Source organism: Rhinoderma darwinii, chromosome 11 (assembly GCF_050947455.1).
Source record: "Rhinoderma darwinii isolate aRhiDar2 chromosome 11, aRhiDar2.hap1, whole genome shotgun sequence".
NCBI lineage: Eukaryota > Metazoa > Chordata > Amphibia > Anura > Rhinodermatidae > Rhinoderma > Rhinoderma darwinii.
Genome location: NC_134697.1, coordinates 15,664,893 through 15,692,353, shown reverse-complemented (window position 1 = coordinate 15,692,353; position 27,461 = coordinate 15,664,893). Strand labels below are relative to the sequence as shown.

Here is a 27,461-nt window from a genome sequence, read left to right as displayed (position 1 = left end):
AATGGTTAGATGTCTGGCACAGTTCACAGCTCCCCCCCTCCCCCTCCTGTAGAATGGTTAGATCTCTGGCACAGTTCACAGCTCCTCCCCCTCCTGTAGAATGTTTAGATCTCTGGCACAGTTCACAGCTCCCCCCTCCCCCTCCTGTAGAATGGTTAGATGTCTGGCACAGTTCACAGCTCCCCCCTCCCCCTCCTGTAGAATGGTTAGATCTCTGGCACAGTTCACAGCTCCCCCCTCCTGTAGAATGGTTAGATCTCTGGCACAGTTCACAGATCCACCCTCCCCCTCCTGTAGAATGGTTAGATCTCTGGCACAGTTCACAGCTCCCCCCCCCCTCCCCCTCCTGTAGAATGGTTAGATCTCTGGCACAGTTCACAGCTCCCCCCTCCCCCTCCTGTAGAATGGTTAGATCTCTGGCACAGTTCACAGCTCCCCCACCATGTCAACCTGCAGAAGCTCAGCTTAGGCTTACAGAATATAAGTGTCTGATTAACATGTAAACTTCTATTGGAAAGGATTTACTGGTGTAGTGACTTCTGTATCTGGAGTGGACTTTGCTTTTATCCACTGCAGTTTTAGTAAAGCAAGATGATAAACCAACAGATAAAATCTTCTACCTCATGGAACTTAATAATGAAAGCTGAAACTGTTATTAGAAAGAAGTTTATATAGAAGAACATCCTTAATAAATAAAATCACAGCAACGTTACACAAATGGGTCATGACGATCAGCACCCCGGAGCTTCATACACAACAACGGTAGACAATGAAAGAATTTACCTAAGTCTACCCGTGAGCGACAAGATACAAATCAGAAGGGATACCTGTGGGCTGGAAGTATTAGGGTATGTGCACACGACAGCGGAAAATACATCTGAAATTACGGAGCTGTTTTCAGGAGAAAACAGCTCCTGAATTTCAGATGTAATTGCATGTACTCGCGTTTTGCGGGGCGTCTTTTACGGATGTAATTGGAGCTGTTCTTCATTGGAGTCAATGAAAAACGGCTCCAAATACGTCTCAAGAAGTGACATGCACTTTGACGCGGGCGTAATTTTACATGCCGTCTTTGGACAGCGACACGATATTCTGTGCAGACGGTGTAATTTTACGCAAGACCCATCGCAAGCAATGATCAGATGTTTGCCAACGTATTGGAGCCGTCTTTTCAGGCGTAATTCGAGGCGTAAAACGCCTCCATTACGTCTGAAAATAGGTCGTGTGAACATACCCTTATTTGTCGTAGTACTGCAAGTTTCTGTCTGAGCCTGGTCTTACTAGTCCCAGCACGTTCTGATAACCTGCAATGAGTGGGAAACTGCAGATTTCCAATACTTCTCCTGGGACCTGAGTAGTGAAGCCTCTTATCACAGTGGCATGTAACCGACAGCTGCTGGGAAACGACCTCTCCTAGAATGCCCATCAACTACGAGACCATGCGGGGAGAGGCGTTTCACAACATCTGGGAGGCCACAAGTTACATGCGGCCTGTACCACATTAAAGGGATGTGTCGTTAGAAACGTTAACATCTGGAGATATATATATATATATATATTTGTTGTTTTTTAATGCTGTAAAAAAATATTCTGAAATTGTTAGTTCTTACGCTGTTCAGTGGAGTGCACACACAAACAATAGGCTTACATATGCTATAGCTCACTTGTTAGCTGACCCTGTCACAGTCTACACGGCAAAGCTGAGTCATCTCATCATTAGAGGGTTGGCAAGTTAGACGGGGGTTTTGGACGAAAGAAAAGGTTATTTATTGTTTTGCAAATGTAAATTACTAAAATACTTTGATTTGATTTTTTTTTTAAACTGGATTTCAGTCCCGGTGAGCCTGGTCCCAGAAGTTTTGTGCTTCTGCTGCCGCTGTACAGGCTACATAGGCAGGGAGCTTCCTTACTTTCACGGTGTGACACTGATATAAGTGAAGATACTGCTTGCCTGGCTTAATGGATATGGCAGCAGCACACTAGCATCATGTATTCAGGTAACTCAGGCCACACATTCCCTTGATCGGTGGAGGTTCACAGGATAGGTGATAAATTGTTGTGGTAGGAAAAACCCCTTTAACTATCATTCATTGCAGCCGCCATAAAGCACACACTGTCTCTACAGACACCGCAGGAAAGGAATTCCTCCACTATTTCCACTTCCAGGCAATTTTTAAAAAAATGAATATCTACAACACTTTAAAAAAAAAATAGAACAAGCACAATATTTTTCCTTTAAAGATTTACAATGTGGTTCATTTTTAGTTTATTTCGTGAGACGTTCCCTTTAGTAAGACACAGGCCGCTATAAACAGCTCTGCAGCCTCTTCAATCATCTGATCGGGGAGGGTGCCAGAAGTCAGACCCCCACGATCAGATATTGATGAGCAATCGTAAGGATAGATCATCAATAGTAAAGTCCTGGAAGACTCTAACATTGTGATAAAATTAAAATACATCATTTGCTTGTCCATCAGAACATTTCTCTCCGTCCTGCTGCCGTTTACCGAGCAGTAACTCCAGGAAAATAAGGGGAGGGACAGAAATGTTAATCTACAGCATACAATAAAGTTCTAGTAATCCGGCATGGACAGGTGGTGGATGATCAGATATTTACAGTAACTGAGGATTAGGCTATAGGTCCACTGTGACATTTCGTCGCCTGTGAGTTGCAGTAAAATCGTGGCGGCACCGCCAGTCTAAATTCTTGCAATTGTCATGTGACTTTTTACCCCCATAAAGCAGCATAGAGGTAACCCTGCAACTGATGGAGTGACCAGATGTCACCATAGAGCGCCTAGCCTTAAAATCTTCAGCAACGTGTCCCAAAATAAACTATTATCACTGCTCAGTGTCCAGATATTCCAGATTCATTTTGCAGTTCTGTGCTCAATACCTAGTTCTATTTATTAGAAACGCTGGATTAAATGGGAAGAGAATTAATGTCATTTTTCAGCTCGAGTCAAGTAGAATTGTTCTCCCCGGACACGGGTCCAGTAGAAAAGATGTGCAGATGGAGAAGATCTATTGTTTTGTCTCTCTAAAATGCAAATTGCTAATAAAAGAGATGGTGAACATATTATATTGTGCCCCTATACGTTTCAGAGAAGTGCCTGATTCTTCACTTTGCAGTCAAATCCCAGTCTCTATAGACAACCACTCACTGGAATGATAGCGTTAACTTCAATGTAAAACAATTCGCTTTTAGTCGATATTTCTCATTATTTTAGTTCTAAAACACATTTATATATTTCATAGAAACAGCGCTACTCTTGTCCATCGGCAGTGTCAGGTACTGCAGATGCACAACTTCATTCCCTTGAATGCTGCAATACCAGACACAGCCCCTTGATAAGAGTGGCGCTGTTTCTTGAACAATGCCCAAGACTAATGTCTGTTGTGTAAATGCTGCAGATTTTCACTACGAATCCGCGGCTACATCCACAACAGCACAATATTTACACGATGTGTGAAACTGGCCCAACACCTGGATACGTTTTTGTGTTTAAATAGAAAAATCATCAGAGCAGCGGGACACCCTATTATCAGCAAGGGACCCTTCTATCAAGGATTGTCCAACCCCTTTAATTTAAAAAAAGAAGAAAAAAAAAAAGGATCCTACAGCACTAGATACGTTTACAAATAGCTTCTTCCAAAATCTGCTGCTTTAAAACGTCCACCCCCTTAGATGTAGGAGCAGGTCCTCCCCGGTTCAATAAAACGTTTTACCTATAATTTTCCCTTAAGGTCAATGGGATTTTCTGCAGACTCAAATACAAACCTCAGTATTCGAGTGGTATCCCATCACATATGAGATTAGAAAAACATAGCTACTTTCTTCCAAAAACAGCGCCACAGTTCTACATAGGCCACGTCTGGTATTACAGTTCAGTCCCATTTACTTGAATGCTGCAGTACTAGGCACAGCCTATAAACAAGAGTGGTGCTGTTTCTCACAACTCCTTGGAGGAATCCAGCAGAACTATCTGTTGAGGCCCCTCTATGCACGATGGGGCTGTCAATCAAGCAGGAAGGTCTCTAGTATCTCCTTTTTTTTTTGTTCTAATATTATAGTATGGTACTTTTTGTTTCTTTGCTGGTATTCCACAAATCGTTCAATAAAATTGTATCCACATTACAAAGAACAGTCTGGCGATACATTGTACCATCTCTTGGAGGAAAGGTTTCTTTTTTTTTTTTTATATTGCAAGGACCGAAGTCTGTTTCACAGGGATCCAATGTGGAGCCTTCCATGTCAAACCATCTCCGTAAGCAGGATGGGAAGACGGCAGGAGAACGCGAGTGATCCATTGCCTAAGGCCAAAAAACAAAAACGATGTAATAGACACAAGTACAAGGTTTACAAATAACAGACATTGCTGCTGCACCAACAATAAGCTACAAAAGAGAGGCAGCTTTATTTTACAGAGTGCAATTTTTTAGTGTTGTATCTGCCAGTATCAACACTCTTAGGTGAGCACCGTCTATGTCCAACTACTATTTCATATCTTTTAGGTAATATGCACCAAGTGGCGCCGTGTTTCTTTTTCTCTCTTTTAGCTAACAATAAGCTACGGCACAAAGAAATGTTCAACTCTGTCTAAGAAAGGAAGGGGTATGTCATGAGTCACGCAAGGGATTCTCCCACCATTAAATATTCCATTTCTCTTTTAGAATGTGCAAAACATCACTTAATTGGAATCATATTGCTGCACCATACTGGTTATAGCGCCCCCTGGTGTTTTGATGCCCTCTTCGGCTACATTCAGACGAGCGTGTTCGACATGCGTACGTAACAAACGCAGCATTTTCCTACATTTCATGTCTGTTGCGTATTAGCATCAGTGTGATTTGCATGTGGCATGCGTTTATCACGTCTGTGCAAGCACTCCCATTTTTTTTTCACATTTATTTCTATGCGTGAAACACGGACAGCACACGGATGCCGTCCACGTGCTGTCCGTGGTTTTCAAACACCCATAGACTTCAATGGGCGGCTAGGTGCATGAAAACGCACCAACATCGGACATGCTGTGAGTCTCACGCAACGGACACACGCGTCAAAACTCGCGCATGTCTGAATAGTCCCAAGTAAATGAACGGGTCCGTGTGCTGTCAGTTATTTCAACGCACCACACGGATGAGGAAACCGCTCATCTGAATGAGCCCTTAGAATGTCCTCACCTAGACGCATTAGGAGAAGGCAGCTCTAGTGCGTCACTTCTTGCTGGCTGGCCTGCACAGATATCACTGCCGCCCGTGTAAATGAGGATCCGGCTGGTGAGACACGGCTACTGAGCTTGGTGGTCACACATGCTCAGCCAGTGCCACCGCCTTGTGCAGGGGGGTGGAGTCATTCCTGCTATTGTGCGGCCAGCCAATAAGAATCTGCACTAGAAGCGGCTTCGTCACACAAGCACTGGACATATTAGGACGTTCTGAGATGGCATCAAAAGAACACAAAGGGTAAAGCAATATCTACACACAAGTTTTCAATGAAAGAATTATTAGGTTTTGCGCAATCTAATAGAGACATGTTATATTAAATCTTGGGAGAACCCCTTAAAGGGGTTGTCCACTATCGGACAACTGATAAAATCTGTCCACCGGATAGATCATCAGTACATGATCTGTGTGGGTCCGACACCCAGACCCCGCACCAATCAGCCGCTCCGGTTGTCATTTTTATTTAACAAATTCAATTATGTTTTAATTTCATTTTAAGTGTTGTAATGAGTAAGGGAATATATATAAATTTTTTATGACTTATTAACAATATTAGCGTTTATTCTTTGTTTCTATCGCCAGGACTGAAGATAAGAGGTCAAAGGGAGGTGTCCCCCCTTGTGATGCTTGCGATTGATCACAGCATTAAGCGAAATTCACACGAACATGTGCGTTTTGCAGTTTCGTGTGTCATCAGTGAATGGTGCGTGGCTGCGTGATTTTCACGCATATGCCATCCTTATGACACGCGGTTTCGATGCTTAGAAACTGCAATGAATGTGGTTCTTTTTTTTCCCCTTCATTTAACAACTGAATTGCGAATCACGCGAGACACACGGAAGTGCTTCCATGTGCTGTGCGTGATGCGCGAAAAACGCCAAAGTATAGGACATGTGAGTTTTACGCAGCGGACACACGCTGCGTGAAAAATCACAGAATCTCTTAACGGCCCCATTGACTAACATAGGTCCATGAACTACGCTCGTGTAAATAAGGCCTTACAAGGATAAATGGCTGGGATCAGAGTTCTCTCCGATCATGGTCGTTGCAACACAGTGGTGGCCGTCAATCACAGTTACATTCTCCCACCACCCACAGGTGATAGCGGTTGTGCCCGCGCGATGACCGCTCTATGGGCCATGTTTACACCCCCCCCCCCCCATCACTGCTTACATCCTCTGAAATGTTACGAACATCTTAGCAGATCATTTTAAGATGGATTTCCCTTTTTTGTACTACAGTGGAGTGTTTTTTTTTAAAATGTATATGTCCATATGGACATAATTTATTAAGACTGGCGTTTCAGAGAAAACTGCAGTAAGATGAGCCTCTTAATATATTTGGCACATTTTTGGGCGTCCATGTGCCAGAAAGCTGGCATTTATTTTCGCCATAATTTGCGCCAGGCAAATCGAAGTTCATCTAAGTTCCACCCACTTTCTTGGAGTGATGTGAGCGGCGGAAACGGCACTAAAGCTGGAAATTTCGGCTCTTGTGCTGATTGCAACTGGTCCAAGCAAGAAAAAAAAAATCCCAACCCATTGTCTCACTCGATTTTCTACATGCATCACAGCTTGTACGAGGTTTTCTATAGAAATGCTTTTAGTAGCAGTTATTACATCTCATGGTCTCACTTACAATTTTGTTTCTACTCCAAAGAAAAGTCTCCAGTTGCTGTATCGACCATAACTGTAAGGATTATGAAATATCTGCAAAAGTGAGAGACAACACATTGAGAACGCAGCAAAACCGCATGAGGGTATTGTGGATTAGATGCAGATGGCAATAAAAATGATAGAATCTCTGTATAGATAAACGCCAGCAGAAACCTGAAATTATTCCCATCATCTAGCCCACACTATAAGGGTAAGGCCACACGGAGCGGCCCTAACACAGCCGAAAACAGCGCTGGCACTACGTTACGCGCGGCTGTCAAATACCTTGTTAATGGGTATTCCGGTTACAACAAGTTACCCCCTATCTGTAGGGTAAGGGTTAACTTGCTGATCGGCGGGTGTCCGACAGCTCGGACCCCCACCATGTAGGATAACGGGGAGCCCGAACCCCAAGTTTGAACCGAGCGGCAGGTCGCTCATGCGCATTGTCACTTCATTCATTCTCTATGGGAGCGCCGGAGATAGCCGAGTGCAGCGTTTGGCTTTTTCCGGCGCTGCCATAGAGAATGAATAGGGGGTAACTTGTATCTTGCAAAATCGTGCGTCCATAAAGTGAGTATTAATTCATGGCCGCACGATTAAAGGGACGGTTTACCCGCTGCACCGAACATGGTGCCGGTGCGGTTGTTGGTCGCGTTGCGATCGTGTCAGGGCCGCTCCGTGTGGCCTTACCCTAACAGTGTTCTTGATGCAGTTAGGAGGTTACTTAGGGTAAAATAGAGAACAATTCAGCTTCTGTCCTCCATCTCGACTGTAGTAATCACGGTCTGCAGGTCGTATCTATGATAACTATATGTCCCACGATACCTTGCCTGATAATATCCATTAGATCATTTCGGATTGTGAGCAGGATGCTGGAGAGCCAGTGTAAAGCACAGGAGAGGCCGCAGACTGCCCTGTGCAGCAGCATGCATGACACAGGCAGTGTGCAAACTCCAGCCCACTGACGGGAGAGGCAAAGATGATTAGATGGCAATAGCCTTACATCACCTACATGAAGGAGCTTGGGGTAGATTCAATAACAAGCACAGAACACACAGGGCTATGGTGATTTGCAAGTGGAGAGCCACAAGTTGGGGGACACTGCTCTACATAATTAAGAGACGGTAATGTCCACTATAAAGCCTGCGATGACTTGTGATGCTGATTAATCCGCAACCTCCCATCCAGGAGACCTTTGACTTTTTTTTGCTGTCAGCCACTTCAGGTCCTATAGTGACAGAGACCAGAAAAATGAAGACATTCCTGTACATGTGTATATTAGTGAACACCTTCACGGCTTTTAATTTTTCCATCATGTGAAATAAAAAAATGAAACTACTATAGTCTTGATTAAAAATATCCTAGCATTTTAAGTATACAGCTTCCATGCAGACCAATGCATCTCTATGGTTATAGACTACAAACAAACCCTGTGTAGTCTGATTGTGAAGTCATCCTCCCTTACATCTGTCCTCTACTTTTTGCTAACATATTTTTAGTTGGTTAGCAAGGGGCAGTAGGGGGAAATGGATGTCAATATGACCAGATCAGACTACGCAGAGTTGATTTGTAGTTTGTAACCATGGAGATATATAGGTCTGCATAAGAACTGCAGACAAACAGAGGGACATTTTTAATAAAGACTAATTTGCAAAGCTACTTCATTTTCCATTTTAGATGCTTTGGAAAAAATCAAGGTAATGTAGACGTGGCCTCTAGTACATCTGCCATAGTGTAAAGCAAACAAATTCTACTTCCATTAACCCCTTCCCTCTTTGGGCACTTTTGACCTTCCTGACAGAGCCTCATTTTTCAAATCTGACATGTGTCACTTTATGTGGTAATAACTCCGGAATGCTTTCACCTATCCAAGCGATTCTGAGACTATTTTCTCGTGACACATTGGACTTTAAGTTACTGGTAAAATTTGCTCGATACGTTCAGTATTTAATTGTGAAAAACACCAAAATTTAGCGAAAAATTGCAAAAATTTGCATTTTTCGCAATTTAAATGTATCTGCTTGTAAGACAGGCAGTTATACCACACATAATAGTTGCTAATTAACATCCCCCATATGTCTACTTTAGATTGGCATTGTTTTTTGAACATCCTTTTATTTTTCTATGACGTCACAAGGCTTAGAACTTTAGCAGCAATTTCTCACATTTTCAAGAAAAATGTCAAAAGGCCATTTTTACAGGGGGCAGTTCAGTTGTGAAGTGGCTTTGAGGGCCTTATATATTAGAAACCCCTAAAAAGTCACCCCATTTTAAAAACTTCACCCCTCAAAGTATTCAAAACAGCATTTATAAAATGTCTTAACCCTTTACACATTTCACAGGAATTAAAGTAAAGTAGAGGTGAAATTTACAAATTTCATATTTTTTTTGCAGAAATACATTTTTAATACAATTTTTTTTATAACACAGAAAGTTTTACCAGAGAAATGCAACTCAATATTTGTTGCCCAGTTTCTGCAGTTTTAGGAAATATCCCACATGTGGCCGTAGCGTGCTACTGGAATGAAGCACCGGCCTCAGAAGCAAAGGAGCACCTAGTGGATTTTGGGGCCTTATTTTTGTTAGAATAAATTATAGGCACCATGTCAAGTTTGAAGGGCTCTTGCAGTGCCAAAACAGTCAAAATCCCCCAAAAGTGACCCCATCTGGGAAACTACATACCTCAAGGAAATTATCTAGGGGTATAGTGAGCATTTTGACCGCACAGGTTTTTTACAGAAATTATTGGAAGTAGGCCATGAAAATTAAAATCGAAATTTTTTCAAAGAAAATGTAGGATTAGCGATTTTTTTTCTCATTTCCACAAGGACTAAAGAGAAAAAGCACCGCAAAATTTGTAAAGCAATTTCTCCCGAGTAAAACAATACCCCACATGTGGTAATAAACGGCTGTTTGGAGACACGGCAGGGCTTAGAAGGGAAAGAGCGCTATTTGGCTTTTTGAGATCACATTTAGCAGGAATGATTTGCGGAGGCCAGGTCACATTTGCAAAGCCCCTGAGGGGACAAAACAATGAAACACCCAAAAAGTGACACCATTTAGGAAACTACACCTCTTGAGGAATTCATCTAGGGGTGTAGTGAGCATTTTGACCCCACAGGTGTTTCATAGAATTTATTAGAATTGGGCAGTGAAAATAAAAACAATCCTTTTTCTTCAATAAGACGAAGCTTTAGCGCAAATTTTTTCATTTTCGCAACAAATAAAAGGAAAAAAAAAAAAGAAACCAACATTTGTAAAGCAATTTCTCCCGAGTACGTCAATACCCTATATGTGGTCATAAACTGCTGTTTGAGCACACGGCAGGGCTCAGAAGGGAAGGACCGCCATTTGGAGTGCAGATGTTGCTGGATTGGTTTCTGGGCGCCTGTGGGACCAAAACAGTGGAAACCCCCCAGAAGTGACCACATTTTGGAAACTACACCCCTCAATGCATTTACCAAGGGGTGTAGTAAGCATTTTAACCCTGCAGGTGTTTTGTATAAATTAGTGTGCACTCGATGTTGCAGAGTGAAAATGGGATTTTTTTCCATAGATATGCCAATATGTGGTGCCCAGCTTGTGCCACCATAACAAGACAGCTCTCTAATTATTATGCTGGGTTTCCTGGTTTTAGAAACACCCTACATGTGGCCCTAATCTCTTGCCTGGACATTCGACCAGGCTCAGGAGTGAAAGAGTACCATGTTAAATTGAGGCCTAATTTGGCGATTTACAAAGTATTGGCTCACAATTACAGAGGCTCAGATGTGAAATAATAAAAAGAAACCCTTGAGGAGTGACCCCATTTGGAAACTGCACCCCTCAAGGCATTTATTAAGGGGCATAGTGAGCATTTTCACCCCACAGGTCTTTTCCATAAATGAATGCGCTGCGGATGGTGCAAATTAAAAATTTATATTTTTCCCTAGATACGCCATTTCAGTGGCAAATATGTCGTGCCCAGCTTATGCCACTGGAGAGACACACCCCAAAAATTGCTAAAAGGGTTCTCCCGGGTATGACGGTGCCATATATGTGGAAGGAAACTGCTGTTTGGGCACACTGTAGGGTTCAGATGGGAGGAAACGCCATTTGGCTTTTGGAGCGTGGATTTTGCTTGGTAGTAGATTTGAGTATTGCTGGTGTTTCCGTTTATAATGTGGGGCATATGTGAGCTGGGCAGAGTACCTGAGGGGCATAGTCAGGGGTATAATAACGGGGTAAAAAAACAATAAGATGATCCATAGATGTGTGTTACGCAATCCTTTCTGCACAGGCCGGTGTCGCACTGATATATGGCATCCCTTCTTATCCCCCTTTTGGTCCACACTCCGCACCTTTGCAGTTTGGGGAATTTTGTTGGGAAGTGTTGTCCTGGTATAATACGTGCGCCCTCGCTTCCAGCGGATATGTTTGGGCCCTCCCCTTCCTGGTTCCCTAATTTTAGGTCCTTGATAAATCACCTCTTCAAACACAAGAAATGTTCCCCTCGGGCCGGCACAACTGTATATTTTTTATTTTCTGACTTACTGGAGCCATAACTAATTTTATTTTTTCATAGATGTAGTGATATGAGGGCTGTTTTTTGCGGGACGAGCTGTAGTTATTATTGGTACCATTTTGGGGTACAAGTGACTTTTTGATCACCTTTTATCCTATTTTTTGGGAGGCCAGGTAAACAAAAAAAAACGCAATTCTGGCATAGTTTTATTTCGTTTTTTTTATACAGCGTTCACCATGCGTTATAAATTACATGTTACCTTCATTCTGCAGGTCAGTCCGATTCCGGCGATACCCAATTTATGGACTTTATGTTTTACAACGTTTTGCACAATAAAATTACTTTTGTAAAAATAATGTATTTTTTCTGTCGCCAAGTTGTGAGAACCATAACTTTTTATTTTTTTTGTCGACGGAGCTGTATGAGGGCTTGTTTTTTGCGGGACGAGCTATAGTTTTTATAGGTACCATTTTTGGAATACGTGCGACTTTTTGATCACTTTTTATTCCTATATTTGTAGGGCAAAGTGACCAAAAAACAGAAACTCTGGTATAGTTTTTTACGTTTTTTTTACGCTGTTCACCGCGTGCAATAAATAATATAATATGTTGATACCTCAGGTCGTTACAGTCGCGGCGATACCAAATACGTATGGTTTATTATTTTTTTTTTAATAAAGAACTTGATAAGAGTAAAAGGGGGATTGTGTTTATTTTATTACTTGAAACTTTTATTGTTTTTAAACTTATTTTTTTCACTTTTTTTTTTACACTTTTTCTCAAGTCCCATTAGGGGACTTGAAGGTCCAACTGTCAGATTTATGTAGTGCAATGTATTAGATCTGTCAGTTATTCACTGACAGCAAGCCGATTAGGCTTCACCTCCCGGCGGAGCCTAATCGGCTTCCGTAATGGCAGAGCAGGAGACCATTGTGTCTCCTGTTGCCATAGCAGCAGTCGCCAGTCCCGATTGCCTGTCAGGACTGGCGGTCTGCTAGTAACCGCTACGATGCAGCAATCGCTTTCGATTGCTGCACCGAAGGGGTTAATGGCAGGGATCGGAGCTAGCTCCGGTTCCTGCCGTTACAGGTGGATGTCAGCTGTAACATACAGCTGACTTCCACCGCTGATGACGCCGGATCAGCTCCTGACCCGGCGCCATCTTGCCGGCAGCTACGGAAGCCGATCAGACTCCGCCGCCGGGCGGATCTTGACCGGTTTCCGTGCTAGGCAGACCGGGAGGCCAGTATTAGGCCTCCGGTTGCCATTGCAGCCACCGGAACCCCGGCAATTTCATTACTGGGGTTCCGATGAGCTGCAAACACCTTAAGTGCAGCGATCGCGTTTGAGCGCTGCACTTAAGGGGTTAATGGCGGGGATCGAAGCTAATTTCGGTCCCCGCCGTTACAGCCGGATGTCAGCGGTAAGATACAGCTGAGATCCGGTGATGATGGCACCGGCTCAGCTTCTGAGCCGGTGCCAAACATTCGGCGTATGGGTACGTCAAAATGCGGGAAGTCAATGCTTTCCATGACGTACCCATACGGCAAATGTCGGGAAGGGGTTAAAGTGCGTTCACCTGAAGGTTACTCTGTTAATACTGCGTTATTCAATTCACATAGGGGAAGTATGGAAAACAATGTTCGCTAGCAAGCCACTTACCTTCCCTTTATCCTGCAGTCTCTTCCGCTCCTTCTTGTAGATATGTCTCTCTATGCTGGACTCTCCGCGGGTGATCAGCATGGCGTGCCACAATGTGAGGGCACCAAGAGCCACCGCAACAGAGCTGCAAAATAATGTTATTCCATGCCGACAATTTAATTACAGTTGTAAAATCAGAGTCTTTTAGTACATACTTGCATATGCCAGTCTGGAGCATCTTTTCTTAAGACTCTGCATTGACACGTCCCTCTGTTATTCCTCCTGGGAATTTCTGAATACACTGATAAATGTGCGATACCATTTCCCTTGTCAACAGGTTTGTCTCTACACAGTCGGGCACTGTCAAATCAGTACAGACCGTGTCAGAACCCACTCTAATGACAAGACGAATGGTAATACCCAGATGTCAAACAGACATGTCAGAAGAGCTGATTGGTCCTTTTTAAGGTTACTCGTATTGTATATTGGAGTTTGAGGTAGTCGGAGACCCACTTCCGGTCTCAGAGGCTAGAATGCTGCTGTTTTTATCCTTATGCTCTACACTGCAGCTCTGCACACTCACAATTGGCTATTTAGTATAGGCACAAACCCCCTACATGCTCATCAAGTCAGTGCAAAAAGTGCGGATTTCATATACACTACAAAATAACCAAACCATAAATACTAAAGGTAAATAATCTGTTCCTTTAAGGGGGAAAAAAATATATATATATATAAAAAAAAAAAAAAAATAATAAAAAAAAAAAAAAAAAAAAAAGAACGCAAGAAAGAACAAGATGTAAACAGATACCGTACCTGCAAAGAACCCAGAGGTATATGATGCACTTGTGAAACATTCTCTCCTGGAAGGAGAAGGCAAGAGGTGGCGCCTGGCTGTATGTCTAAAGGAAATAAATCATAAAAAATAAATATATATATATATAATTACTCCACATTTTTACTGCAGTTATTGATGGGCTGGAAACAAATGTCGAGAAATATACACAAAGGACAACAATGATCTTATGTATAAGTATATGTGTGGTCAATACGGAGAACTAGCACATGATCTGTTCCTTCCAAGGACCAAGGGACACCCATTGCGTGTGGAAAAAATAAGTTTCAGACTTGAATATAGGAAAGGGTTCTTTACAGTTAGAGCAGTGAAACTATGGAATTCTTTCCCCAAGAGGTAGTCATGGCAGATACTAAAAAAAGGCGAGATGATTATTTATTTACGAATGGCACTGAGGGTTATAGTTCATCAAGCAATGAATGATGGGTAATTTATTGAGAAAGGTTGAACCTAATGGACCGGTGTCTTTTTTTCAACCTATGCAACAACTGACAGTAACATCAGGATATCGAGTGAGGGAATGGCCTCTCATAACATCAATCTTCACCTTTGGTACTCAACTCAACTGTTTAGGTTACTTACAGCGCCATCGCAGGGGAAATCAAGCATTGCATTGTGAAATTAAAATCAATGTATTGTCAGTGTAATGCGGGACATGACAGGCCATTCAGAACGAGAGACACTCTTTATAAACAGAGGACCCCCTTCCAATCTATTAACTCAGGATTCCCTTACAGTATATAACAATAGGTTTCCCAAGCTGGACAGTCCCTTTAAGACGAACATGGGATGTTTCTATAAGCAACTTCTTTGAATTACAAGCAGTGAAGAGCTGAGTGATGCGTTGTAAGAAGGGCATAAGGCTGTGTTAGTCTGGGTCACACACATAGGTAGCTAGATTGCCCACCTCATTGCCTGCAAACTGGAGCCGCTCCGCCTCATGGTGCTTCATTTTCTAATAAGAGGGAAATATGACCACAATTACCTTCTAGTGGAACTGAGCAATGCTCTGCAGACTCCACAACAATAGGGAACAGTAGAAATATAAATAAGGAGAAAGTACTGAATAATTGTTATTATTTCAAGTGGGAAAGTTCGGTATATTGGTTGTGTAACGGAGAGGAACAGAGCGGGCACCTCACAAAGGAAACCTATGCATGTGCAGAAAGCCGTGCCACTACCACACTGAACTGGTTGTGGCTCCATTAAAGAAACAGTTGGATCCTGTGAGTCCTGCTTCCCCTGCCCACTCAGAGAGCCTGCAAGTCCTGCTTCCTCTACCTATTCATAGAGAAGTCCTGCTTCTCCTGCCCACTCATAGAAAAAGCCTGTGAGTCCTGCTTCCCCATCCACTCAGAAAAAGCCTATGAGTCCTGCTTCGAGCACCTATTTATAGAGAAAGCATGCGAGTCCTGGTTCCACCACCCATTTATAGAAAAAGCCTGCGAGTCCTGCTTCCACCACATTTATAGAAAAAGCCTGCGAGTCCTGCTTCCACCACATTTATAGAAAAAGCCTGCGAGTCCTGCTTCCACCACATTTATAGAAAAAGCCTGCGAGTCCTGCTTCCACCACATTTATAGAAAAAGCCTGCGAGTCCTGCTTCCACCACATTTATAGAAAAAGCCTGCGAGTCCTGCTTCCACCACATTTATAAAAGCCTGCCAGTCCTGCTTCCACCACATTTATAAAAGCCTGCCAGTCCTGCTTCCACTACATTTATAAAAGCCTGCCAGTCCTGCTTCCACTACATTTATAAAGGCCTGCCAGTCCTGCTTCCACCACATTTATAGAGAAAGCCTGTGAGTCCTTCCACCACATTTATAGAGAAAGCCTGTGAGTCCTTCCACCACATTTATAGAGAAAGCCTGTGAGTCTTTTTCCACCACATTTATAGAGAAAGCCTGTGAGTCCTGCTTCCACCACCCATTTATAGAGAAAGCCTGTGAGTCCTGCTTCCACCACCCATTTATAGAGAAAGCCTGTGAGTCCTGCTTCCACCACCCATTTATAGAGAAAGCCTGAGTCCTGCTTCCACCACCCATTTATAGAGAAAGCCTGTGAGTCCTGCTTCCACCACACATTTATAGAGAAAGCCTGTGAGTCCTGCTTCCACCACATTTATAGAGAAAGCCTGTGAGTCCTTCTTCCACCACATTTATAGAGAAAGCCTGTGAGTCCTTCTTCCACCACATTTATAGAGAAAGCCTGCGAGTCCTTGCACCACATTTATACAGAAAGCCTGTGAGTCCTTGCACCACATTTATAGAGAAAGCCTGTGAGTCCTTGCACCACATTTATAGAGAAAGCCTGTGAGTCCTTCTTCCACCACATTTATAGAGAAAGCCTGTGAGTCCTTCTTCCACCACATTTATAGAGAAAGCCTGTGAGTCCTTGCACCACATTTATAGAGAAAGCCTGTGAGTCCTGCTTCCTCTCCCAATCATAGAGAAATCCTGCAAAACCTGTTTCCACCTCCCATTTCAAGAGAAAGCCTGTGAGTCCTGATTCCCCAGCACAGAGCTACCGGGGCACAGTGGTAATAGATGCAGCCATGTAAAGAGATCTGCCGAGCAACAATTCATCTTTTTAAATGTCTATAAAAGGTTGAGTAATTATGTAAATACATTACATCCCTCATCTTGTACCGACCTCAAGCATGTAATACAGGTTATTCTCACCTTGAACTACATTTATAATTAGGCTGACTGGAGCTCATATCCCCCAGCACCCCCTGCTTTTTCAGTGTCTGTGCCTAGGTTGTATTGGTTATTTGCATTCTGGGAAGTCCAGCATCTTTTACATTAGACACTAAATTAAAATGTAGATAAAAAACTCTGCTGTTAAAAGATGAGCATACACTACAATCATTTGGTTTGCCTTTAGAAACCAGTCAGCACTTATTAATATTTGATAGGTGGGGGTCCCACTTTTGGAGAGGACGGGCGTCCCTTGACCGCTGTTATGCCAAGCAAAGCGTTCGCCACATTCACTTGGAAATTAAATGGAAAAATGCTCATGCATGTGCTCAACCCATTAATGTCTATGGGACTTACAAAAACTACCAAGCAAGGGGTTCAGGGGAGCAGCATTCTCCTGACAGGTGGGGGCCGCAGAGGTTGTACCCCCATCCGTCAGACATTTGTGTCACATTGTAGGCTCTCCATTTTTTTTTTTCTATGACTTATCTAGTGTTAATATTACACCCCATACAATGCACCATAGCAGAGCATGGTCTATACCCCAGGTTTGCAACCTGTGGTACATGTACCCGGGGTATATGCATTGCCCTAATGCGGTGCTTTTAATGTACAGCAAAGTGCATGGTCATAGCATGGGGGTACTTTGAAGTAATTTGAGTTAGGGGGGGGGGGGTCCTTGGCTTAGAAACACTGGTCTAAACAATGAACCAGCAGGGAAATGTGAGCTTAGGCATCCTGAGAGCTAACAGGAAACCAGTAGAACTCTGAAAGCAATTTTGAATATAAATGGACTATAGGGCAGGACGTAAATCAATGTAGATAAATTAACGCCTCGTACACCACTAGAACTACTGATCTAGGGCAAAGTTTGCATTTTAGATGCCACAATACAATACGGGCTATATCAAGACGAGAAATACTTTCCCTAGTTTATCTGTTTTTAGGCAATTACGGAATTTGAAGCCGCCTTATCTTTACATTATGGAATTGCTTCTATGAGCCAGTAAATGAAGCATTTATATTCTGTCATGTGAAATAAAAAGCTGCAGAATCCCGGTCACTTGATCTCACCTCTATGGCTGCATAGGCTTCCCGGAACATGACACGGCTGCTGATGCTACAGTAGATACAACCCAAGGTCATGAAGAGGCAGAAGGAGAAGAAGTAGCGATGGTTGTAATGCCCCACACAGTTATTAAGCCAGGCTTCAAGGGGAACATGTTAAAGAATAACGTAACAAGAGAACAAAAATTATCGTCCGATATCCTTTTAACGTCATCAATGGGAAATCATACAGCGGAAAACAGAGCCTTATAGTCACAGAATCTCCTCGTAGGCTGAAAACCCGTACAGACTTAATACTTCTCACAGCTGAGGGTTTGCTACAATTGTCTAAACTAAATTACTAATCACTGTCCTTATAGTTCCCTGCAATGTTTTAGTGCAGGTAAAATGTATCATCCTGGAGTTTAGGCTGTTTAGCTCACAGAGGATTGTCTAGGCTGGATACAATTGTAGCAAACTCTCAGCTGTGAGAAGTATTAGGTCTTTACAGGTTTCCAGCCTTTAGATGTAACAAGTGTTCTGATTCAAATTACAACAAACAGAGATCTTGAAAATGGTGAAGAATTGAAACAAAGTATATAAGAAAATTGTACAACTTTTCATTATCCTCAGGATAGGCCTTCAATAGCTGATGGGTCGGGGTGCGACTCCCGGGACCCCCGCCAGTCAGCTGTTTTGAAGGGGGTGCAGCGCTTGTACGAGCTCTGCTTCCCCTTCATTTCTACTTGCTCACTGTGAATCTTCGATATGCATTTAGCAGCGATTCACAGGTATTGCAGCCTTTGCAGTGAATGGGAGAAGACGGCTGCAATACCTGTGAATCGCCGCTAAATGCATATCGAAGATTCACAGTGAGCAAGTAGAAATGAAAGTGAAGCAGCACTCGTACGAGTGCTGCACCCCCTTCAAAACAGCTGATTGGTGGGGGTCCCAGGAGTCAGACTCTGGCCCATCAGCTATTGCTGGGCTATCCTGAGGATATGCCATCAATTTTTATTGCCTGGAAAACCCCATTAAGATTACCGGTTTCATTCTGATAACGACAGTTTGTTATGGAATTGCTGTATAAGCAATTCCCTTATAGCTTATAAGTGTAGTGTCGCAGTATAGTGGACCGATCACAAAAATAAGCAACTCGGGAGTTGTAAGTCTATTTATAAAAAGGATACGGCAATGGTGATCCATTTTCAAAATGCATCTGTGGAGAGAGGATTATTGTAAAGAATGACTAAGGGCCTGTTCACATCACCGTTCGCTTTCCGTTCCGGGGTTCCATCAGAGGTTTCCGTCGGGTGAACCCCGCAACGGAAAGTGAAACCACAGCTTCCGTTTCAGTCACCATTGATATCAATGGTGACGGAAACATCGCTAATGGTTTCCGTTCGTCACCGTTCCGGCAGGTTTCCGTTTTAACGACGAAATGGTGACTGAAACGGAAGCTGTGGTTTCAGTTTCACTTTCTGTTGCGGGGTTCACCCGATGGAAACCTCTGACGGAACCCCGGAACGGAAAGCGAACGGTGATGTGAACAGGCACTTACAGATAAGCCCTTTTCATACTGTATGTCCCCCATGGGACAAAATAACTGAGGTTTTTGTATTTCGCAGGCAATGCTGAAATAAAACTTCCCTTTGTACGGTCGATCGAGGGTCATAGGACTCACGTTCTGTGGAAGGATTGGGGTTCAGGACGTGGGATCCCCAACTATCAGATATTTACGACTTATTCTACATCAATGTCTATGGTTAGAATATCCTTTTAATGGGGTTGTCCTGGCACGGGGCGGATTTACATACTGATGACCTATCCACAGTATAGGTCATCATCGGTATATGATTGATGGGGGTCCAACACGCGGACCCCACACCGAACACTGCCGTTATGCAGTGTTCAGTGCCGGAATGCGATGGCTCTGTACACTGTATAGCGGCCGTGCAGCAGAACTGCAACTCTGCTCCAATGACCTTGAATAGGAGCAGAGCTGCAGTACTGAAGCACGGCCGCTATACTGTGACCGGACTCATCAGCTTCAGGCACGGACATCCGGTGCCTGGTGGCACCCGATCGGTGCGAGGTCTGGGTGTCAGACCCCCACCGATCATATACTGATGACCAAACCTGTGGATAGGTCATCAGTATGAAAAACCATCCCGTGCCATGACAACCCGTCACCGTTTTTTTTTCCCTTATGAAAGGACAATAGGGGCGTGCACACGTCCTGTATAGCCAATGCTAGGAGTTGTCTCATACTGGATAAATTGCTCTACTGGGGATCTTTCCAGCTTCCAATGCAAACTCTGCTTGCAGGAGGCCCAGGTAGTCCCACTCTACTCACCATGTGACAAGGGAATACCAAATGCATTGGTTGGGCGGATTTACTTCTCTTGGCCAACCAAGAAATGGGAAATCAAGTAATACAAGACCAGAGCGCAAGCAACTCTTACTTAGCGGCTCTACTCTCCGGCTTATAGAGGGGGGGGGGTCCCACTCAACGACACCCATATACCCTGATAGGGCATATGGACAGGGGTTATCTTGAGGAGAAGACTCCTTTTACTATCTATTAAAATGATCCCTACAACGTACAAGTTACAAATATATAAATAAGCTGAAACTGCAAAATAAAACAGAAAAAACAAAATGCAAAAACCAGCAACCAGTACCTATTGCAAATGCTACAGTGATGCGTCCGAGCAGGTTTTGGTGCAATGCATTTCCGGCATACTGATACGGAGGGGATATTCTTCTGTACCTAACAGACACAAAACATCAGGATTATAATAGACGTATGTATGAGTGCGTAAAGGAATAAACTGAGCATTAGGCCCGGAGTTTTTTTACTCCGTTTATGGCGTGGAAACAGCGGCAAAAAACAGCTGAAATTGACTCCCGTTGATTTCAATGGGAGGCGGAGGCGGTTTTTTGCCGCAAACTGAAAAACCGCTCGAGGGAAAAAGCGACATGCCCTATTTTGGAGGCGTTTTCCGCCTCAAAAACCCGATTGAAATCAAAAGGTTAAAAACGCTGCGAATGGCCATGCCATTTTTTGACGCGTTTTATGGCAGAAACCGCGCACTTTTTTCCCTTGCCTGTTGAAGAAAGGAGGTTAAAAAAAACAAAAAACGACAAAAAACGCCTGTGGTGCAAAACCGCTATAAAAATACCGGAGCTGATTTTTCCAGGCAGAATTTTTTGCCTGCAAAAAAACTCAGTGAGAACAGAGCTTTAAATGTCCACACAAAAAATTATTTATAGTATGGAGGGATAGGAAAAACAATTAAAAGATAGATTTTCAATATTTAGTTACAGGGCTTTTCCAGGTTTACGTAGGTAAAGCTTAACCCCTTCATGACTGCCATACGGCTACATAAGTTCCAACTGCCGATGCCCCGTGCAGTTACCACGTGTATAAACGTTTACAGCCTTGAAGGGGTTAATGAGTGCAGTGCTGCTTCAGTGTGAGCAGTGCTGCGCTCTCATGTCTGCCGGGGCTTTAAGAGCCCCGGACTACACCCCCCCACTGTAGATTGCGCTACCTAATCTCCCTCTAGGTGCGGAACTCCCGGCCAGCTCTCTAGCCGGGGATTCCCCTCCTAGAGGGCGCCCCTGATGTAAATAGTGCCCCCCCCCACCCCCCCTGTAGATAGCCCCACCTTACATCCCACTAGGTGTCAGATCACTCAGTGCCGGGGATTCCGCTTCTAGAAATTGCCCCTGACGTCACGGTCCACTGTCAGGGGCTCTCTCTAGGAGCGGAATCCCCTAATCAGCGCTGCCGACGCTGAGGCAGGGGATTCCGCTTTTAGAGTTAGCCCCTAACGTCACTGTCCTACAGGGAGCTACAGTGGCGCTATCTACAGTGGGACACTGTGGCGCTATCTACAGTGGGACACTGTGGCGCTATCTACAGTGGGACACTGTGGCGCTATCTACAGTGGGACACTGTGGCGCTATCTACAGTGGGACACTGTGGCGCTATCTACAGTGGGACACTGTGGCGCTATCTACAGTGGTATTTCGTCACCATCTACATGGCCACTGTGGTGTTTTCAGGCGGCTGCAAAAAACAAAAACAAATAAATTTACGAATAAAATTCATTCTTTTTTTTAACGTCCATGAAAAAAGGTCAGACGGCCGGGAAATGGATTCAAATTTTGAGACACATTGATGCAAAACCACCATGATAAACGGACAGCTGATCCCTTGTTAACTGCCCTTTTTTTCACATCGTGTGAATGGAGCCCTCTTATCCGCTCACAGCAATGCAGGGTGACTAGATTATGAGAGATAGATATAGATATATCACAAAAAAGGGGGGGGGTTTCTTCCACATTTTTTGTGATTTGTCGCTTATCGTTTAAAGACGTGCATATCAAAGATGGAAAACTTGACCTGGACACGGGCATCAATGACCCTTTGTCCTGAAAGGGTTAATCACTGTATACTGAAAAGTTCTGTAATTTCTTAATATACTTTGTGTTTCAAAGTTTCACCATTTTCTGCTTCCTGTCAGGGAATAAAAACCTGGTTTACATACAGAGACCCAAACAAACTTGATAGGTCTTGCAATATCTTTTAAGGGGAGCCTATAGCCGGTTCCACATGAGGTACCTGCGGTGGATATCCGGGGTCTGTGGTGATTGCTTTGTAATAGTGAAAGACAATCAGGATGAGATTCCAATGGCCATAGGTGAGATGCCAACAAACCCAGGGCGTGGAATACGTTTGGAGGATGAGAGGTAGGACACAGATGTACACGATCAATACAATGGAGCTGGTCAGTAAGATCACCAGAGCCACAAACACCTATAAATAAAAAAAACAACATAATAATAAAACAACAACAAGATGTATTAAATATATATATTAGGTTTGCAGATTATATAGCCATTTTTTTATTTATTTTTTACAGGTCGGGCATATCTATTAATAGGGAAATACTCACAATGCCAAACCATCGGGTAACGTGATCCACCAACCAATAAATGGGCTCAAAGAGAGACTCTATGACCACGTCGCTGTTGGTGAAGGAATTATAGGTTAAAGACACGAGGCAGAGGCGACTGTAGCGCAGATAGTCGGTCAGCAGGTTCAGATACGTGAATTTCCTTCTGTGTCCCAGGCGAAGGCACCTCAAGAAAAGGCGCCGGACGTTTCTCATTCCCACGGTTCATCACCTGGAGACCGCAAAGCACACGACGCTCGAGACAGATCTGATCAATGAAGACGACAGCGTCACCCTCTGTGGGTAGAAGACAATCAAAAGGATTTAAAAGAACAAAATGTAAAAAAAAAAAAATGAAAATATTAAAGAAAACGAAAACGTAACACTATGGAAAGTGACTATTAGCAGCTTTTGTTTTTTTAGCAATCATTTTAATAATATCTAAATGAATCAAATCTAAGTGGTCGCTACATACGGAAGTAACGCACACGCTCTGTGTCCCCTTCTGTATATTTTTACCCTGCAGGAGACCAAACAAAGCTCAGAAGCCAAACACAAGTATATTAAGAATCGTCTTATATTTAGGTTTACCAGCTGTTTATTAAATGTCCGACTTAAAGTGAACCTGCAGCGACACGAGCGCGACAGATCTACGCGCGGAAATCTGTCCGTGTGCGTTTTTGCATCAGTGTGCTTTGCGTGTGGCAGGTGTTTTTCACGCATTTGCAAGCACTTTATTATTTTTTTTCCAATGCGTGAAACACAGATGTGCGTCCGTGTGCTGTCCGTGCTTCTCACGCACCCATTGACTTCAATGGGCGATAGGTGCGTGAAAACGCACGAATATAGGACATGCAGTGAGTCTCGCGCAACGGACGCTTGGTGTGCGAAAATTCACGCATGTGTGAACGGCCCTATTGAAATCAATGGGTCCGTGTGCTGTGCGTTCCATCCCACGGAGGAGAATCACGCTCGTCTGAACGATCCCTATGTAAACCTTTGAAAGTGATTTATTTTTTTTATTAAATAAAAATGTCTGTCCGTGTGTTCGGTGCAACTTTATTTTTCTTTCAAAATTATTTTTCCTTTTTGAGATACCGCGGCTGGGTATCCTGTATATAGAGCAGCTGTATCTAGCGCTGAGACCTGAATCCGTCAGGTCAGCGGGACTGACGGGTTTAGAGAAAGCGGGTCCTGCGCGTTCATAACTTAGATGTGATCTATAACAGCTGGATTTCCAGAAAAAGCCGAACACAAATGAAGCGGCTGAGCGCTCACACAAGCACTTCTGCCGCTTCGTTTTAGTGATCGGTGGGGATCTTCGTGCTCGGACCCCCACCAAAACTTCCGACATGTCAGAAGTTTGTTGAACGTTTACCCTTTAAAAGTTTTCCATAGCCTTTAGAAACCAACTTTAATGAAATTGCAATACGTAAACTATGCTAAATACAGTCCCATTAACCTAAAGCAAAACGCAAGATCTATAAGCAGGTATGACGAGGGCTGGACAATTATAACCGAAATCACGATTAATTACCTAACCCAAACCTCACACCACCATTAGATGAGAATCAGTATGACACGGATATAATCTCTCTTAGTGGATCCCGGCTATGGCTCACATGGAGACCCCCCCCCCCCCTCTTATGTCATCCATATGCACTAAGGGTCAAGTCACACAGCGCTGTCAAATCGCTGAAATTCCTGCAAAGTGTTTTGTTGTTTTTTGGTAATCGCGGCAATAAATCGCCGTTTGACCGCACGTGTAAAACAGTTCTTATAGGGCATATGAAAATGTTGCAGTTAGACAAACCCTTTAAAGTTAATAAAACAATTCAATAAGAAATTGACCAGTTATGCATCCGTATGGCAGATTGAGAACCCCTTCGTAGGCCTTGTTCACACAGTGCAGATTTGCTGCCGATTTTGCATCCTTTTTTTTTTAAGCCAGAATTGGATCTAGAAGAGCAAACCTATACGGCTTGATTCCGTTCTCGGTTCTGTTCTTGGCTTAAAATCTACAACAAATCTGCACTGTGTGAACAAGGCCTGAGAATGAAGCCCTCTGTGGCCACTGCAGGAAGAAATGTAGCATTCAAATGTATGGGCAACCGTGTCATACATAGTGGCATGAAGTCAGCAGGAGCTGTTCACTGCAGCAACACTCAGCTCTGGCTCATAGGGGGGAGGGCACAAGCAAGGTTGCCGCCCTCTATGAGGTCCATTTCCCATTTAAAATAGGACAGCCCCTCTATGATGAGATGCTCTGTGAGGGTCTTCTTACATGGCCAGAGATGAGCCGTGTAAACCAGCGTCGATCAACGAGACGGCTCGTGGATCGGCGCTAGTTTGCTCCTTTCATGAGAAGTGATGTGTGGGGACGAGCAAACGCTACTACGATCTCTCGTCCCCATACATTTCCATCATGTCCGCAGCGCGTCTCCCTGTTTACAATTAAAATTGAATGCTGCGTAAACTAAGGTGGAGTTGACACGTAGTTTTTTACGATTTTTTTTTACGCGGAAGCCGCGTTGGAAAACGCGACAAAAAACGCCTCATTGATTTCAATGGGTGGCGGAGGTGTTTTTTTTCCCGCGAGCCTGTTTTTCCGTAAAAAGAAGGGACATGCCCTATATTTAGGCGTTTACGCCTCTGACCTCCCATTGACATCAATGGGAGGCAGAGAAAGCATATTTTGCGGCGTTTTTTTGCGGGCGGCGCTCAACGGCCACCGCGAAAATCGGCGTGCAGGCAGAGCAAAATCTGGCTGAAAGTTCCAAATGGAATTTTGAAGCAGATTTTCTGCCTGCAAAAAACTCAGTGTGAACCCGGCCTTACAGATCAGCCGATAGGCGAGTGTTTGCTCATTCATCGGGTGATTGTTGCCCCGGGCAATGATCGGAAAAGAGCGTTCACACAATAACAGGCCAATATAAGTAGTGCCTTAAAGGGGTTCTCTTGGGACCAAATAGTATTAGCGGTGTAGTCCCTGCAGTATGTGATACACTCGCTAATATACATTCAGGTCCCTGACGCGCTGATTCTGAGAATTTCATAGATTTTTTATGGCGCTGCCAGGGGAGCTGATGTCTAGTTGCACAGTCTTCTTTGATGACAACACGACGCTTCGTCATGTGACCGGCCCCGCTGTACTGTATGTACACGCAGGAGCAGTAGTACAGTGATTACATAGAGTACAACGGGGCCGGTCACATGACAAAGAGTCGTATCACCACGCGGGAAGATTGTGCCACTAGACATCCGCTCCCCCGGCAGCGCTATGAAAACCCAGTGTAACGGGGGACTGGAATGTACATTAGCGAGAGTACTCACATACTGCAGGGACTACACTGCTATTTATTTTTGGTCCCCGCATAACCCCTTTAAGGCTCCATTCACTTTACAGTTCAGCCCTATATTTAGGGCTCAATTCCCCCGATGGGTGTCCTCTTGGCCTCTGTTGGGATGGTATACTTTTTTTTTTTGTTTTTCTGTATGGAAAAGCCTACTCTCTTATAAAAAAAAAAAACAGATGGCGCAGTAGAAGTTTTTTTTTTTTTTTGTTTAACATGGGAGCCTATGACGTATGTCACTATATGACTATACGGCGAGATACGTCCGAGGTATACATCTGGCAATATTAGTATTAGTCTGCCGAAAGGCTCGGACTTTGATGTGAACAGAGTCTAAGAGGGGCTCCCGTTCTGGCAGATGTAAAACATAGCCGACCATTTATTTGAATGTAATACCACAGGGGGCGCTGCAGGGGAAATGTATGGCAGGTTGTGGCTTTTCCCAGAGATTCAGCCCCATTTGACAGCTACTTTTAAAATATTTTTTTTTTATCATTTCAGCAAAAGTTTCGGGGACGGTCGTACAATAAATGACTATTATAACGATTCTCTGTCGATTATCACCAGTATGACATGGCATTACGGTACTAGAGACGTGATGTGCTAGTCATCACGTGGCCTCACATACATAGTGATGCACATTAGTCAGTGACTAATAGGACAATCTGCAAACATTAGAGGACAGCATTACACACAATAACACGACTGCTCCCTGCAGCACAGCGTTGTCTCCAGCTGCTTACCTGCCCGGCACTAGCACTCAGTGCAGCCCGAGTCTCTCCTCACGGCTGCTCTTCCACCCTGCACTCTCCATCCCGACTCCCAGAGACCCGCAATAACCGGATGTCGCTCCACTCAACCTACATCAGCCGGAGCCATACCTACTACTGAGCATGCGCAATGCACACCGGCAGCTCCTGGAACCTAGTGCGCATGCCTAGAAAAAGCCGGCATTCACGTCTATACACGACGCATGCGCAGTATGAACAAGCGTCTGCTCTACAGGATGAGAACGCATGCGCTGAATGAAAACCTATGACAGGCCGGGCTGCTGATACCAGAGAGCAGGAGCTGAATTATTCAATGTAGTTTTATTTGGGGCGGGGGATGCAAATCATTCATTTAGCTATTTTATATATATACAGCTAGATACAATTGTTAGAATAATCCAAAAGTTAGGTAGTAGAGAAATGCTTAGCACATGGAGTACAATAGAAACAAATCATAAGGCCCCATGCACACGGACGGCCCGCGATTACAGGCACGGACAGCCGTCCGCATTTTGTATGGGAGCACGGCCCGTAAAATGCAAAAGAACGGACGTGTTCCATAATTTTTGAAACATTTCTACGGCACGGACACCCATCCGTAGCGATACGGAAAGATGTCTGCGGCCAACAGAACTGAATGGGTCCGTAATTACGGACCGTGTTACGGTCCGCAATTAGACCATTTTTAAGGACCATGTGCATGGGGCCCATGGGCTCGTCCACACGTAACGGAATTGCTGT

The 27,461-nt window shown here is 43.9% G+C and overlaps 1 protein-coding gene across 1 annotated transcript; it reads right to left on the bottom strand.

Annotated features, from left to right (window-relative positions):
* Positions 1-650: 650 nt before the first annotated feature.
* Positions 651-26,852, bottom strand: ZDHHC16 (zDHHC palmitoyltransferase 16). The gene is made up of 11 exons (XM_075843045.1): positions 26,694-26,852; positions 22,598-22,894; positions 22,264-22,458; positions 20,315-20,403; positions 18,821-18,849; positions 17,658-17,791; positions 14,792-14,839; positions 13,845-13,930; positions 13,050-13,173; positions 6,865-6,935; positions 651-4,314 (listed from the first exon to the last, which is right to left on the bottom strand). The coding sequence occupies exons 2-11, from the start codon at positions 22,811-22,813 to the stop codon at positions 4,200-4,202; spliced, it is 1,107 nt and encodes a 368-aa protein (XP_075699160.1). The 5' UTR covers positions 22,814-22,894; positions 26,694-26,852; the 3' UTR covers positions 651-4,199.
* Between the last annotated feature and the right edge of the window lie 609 nt (positions 26,853-27,461).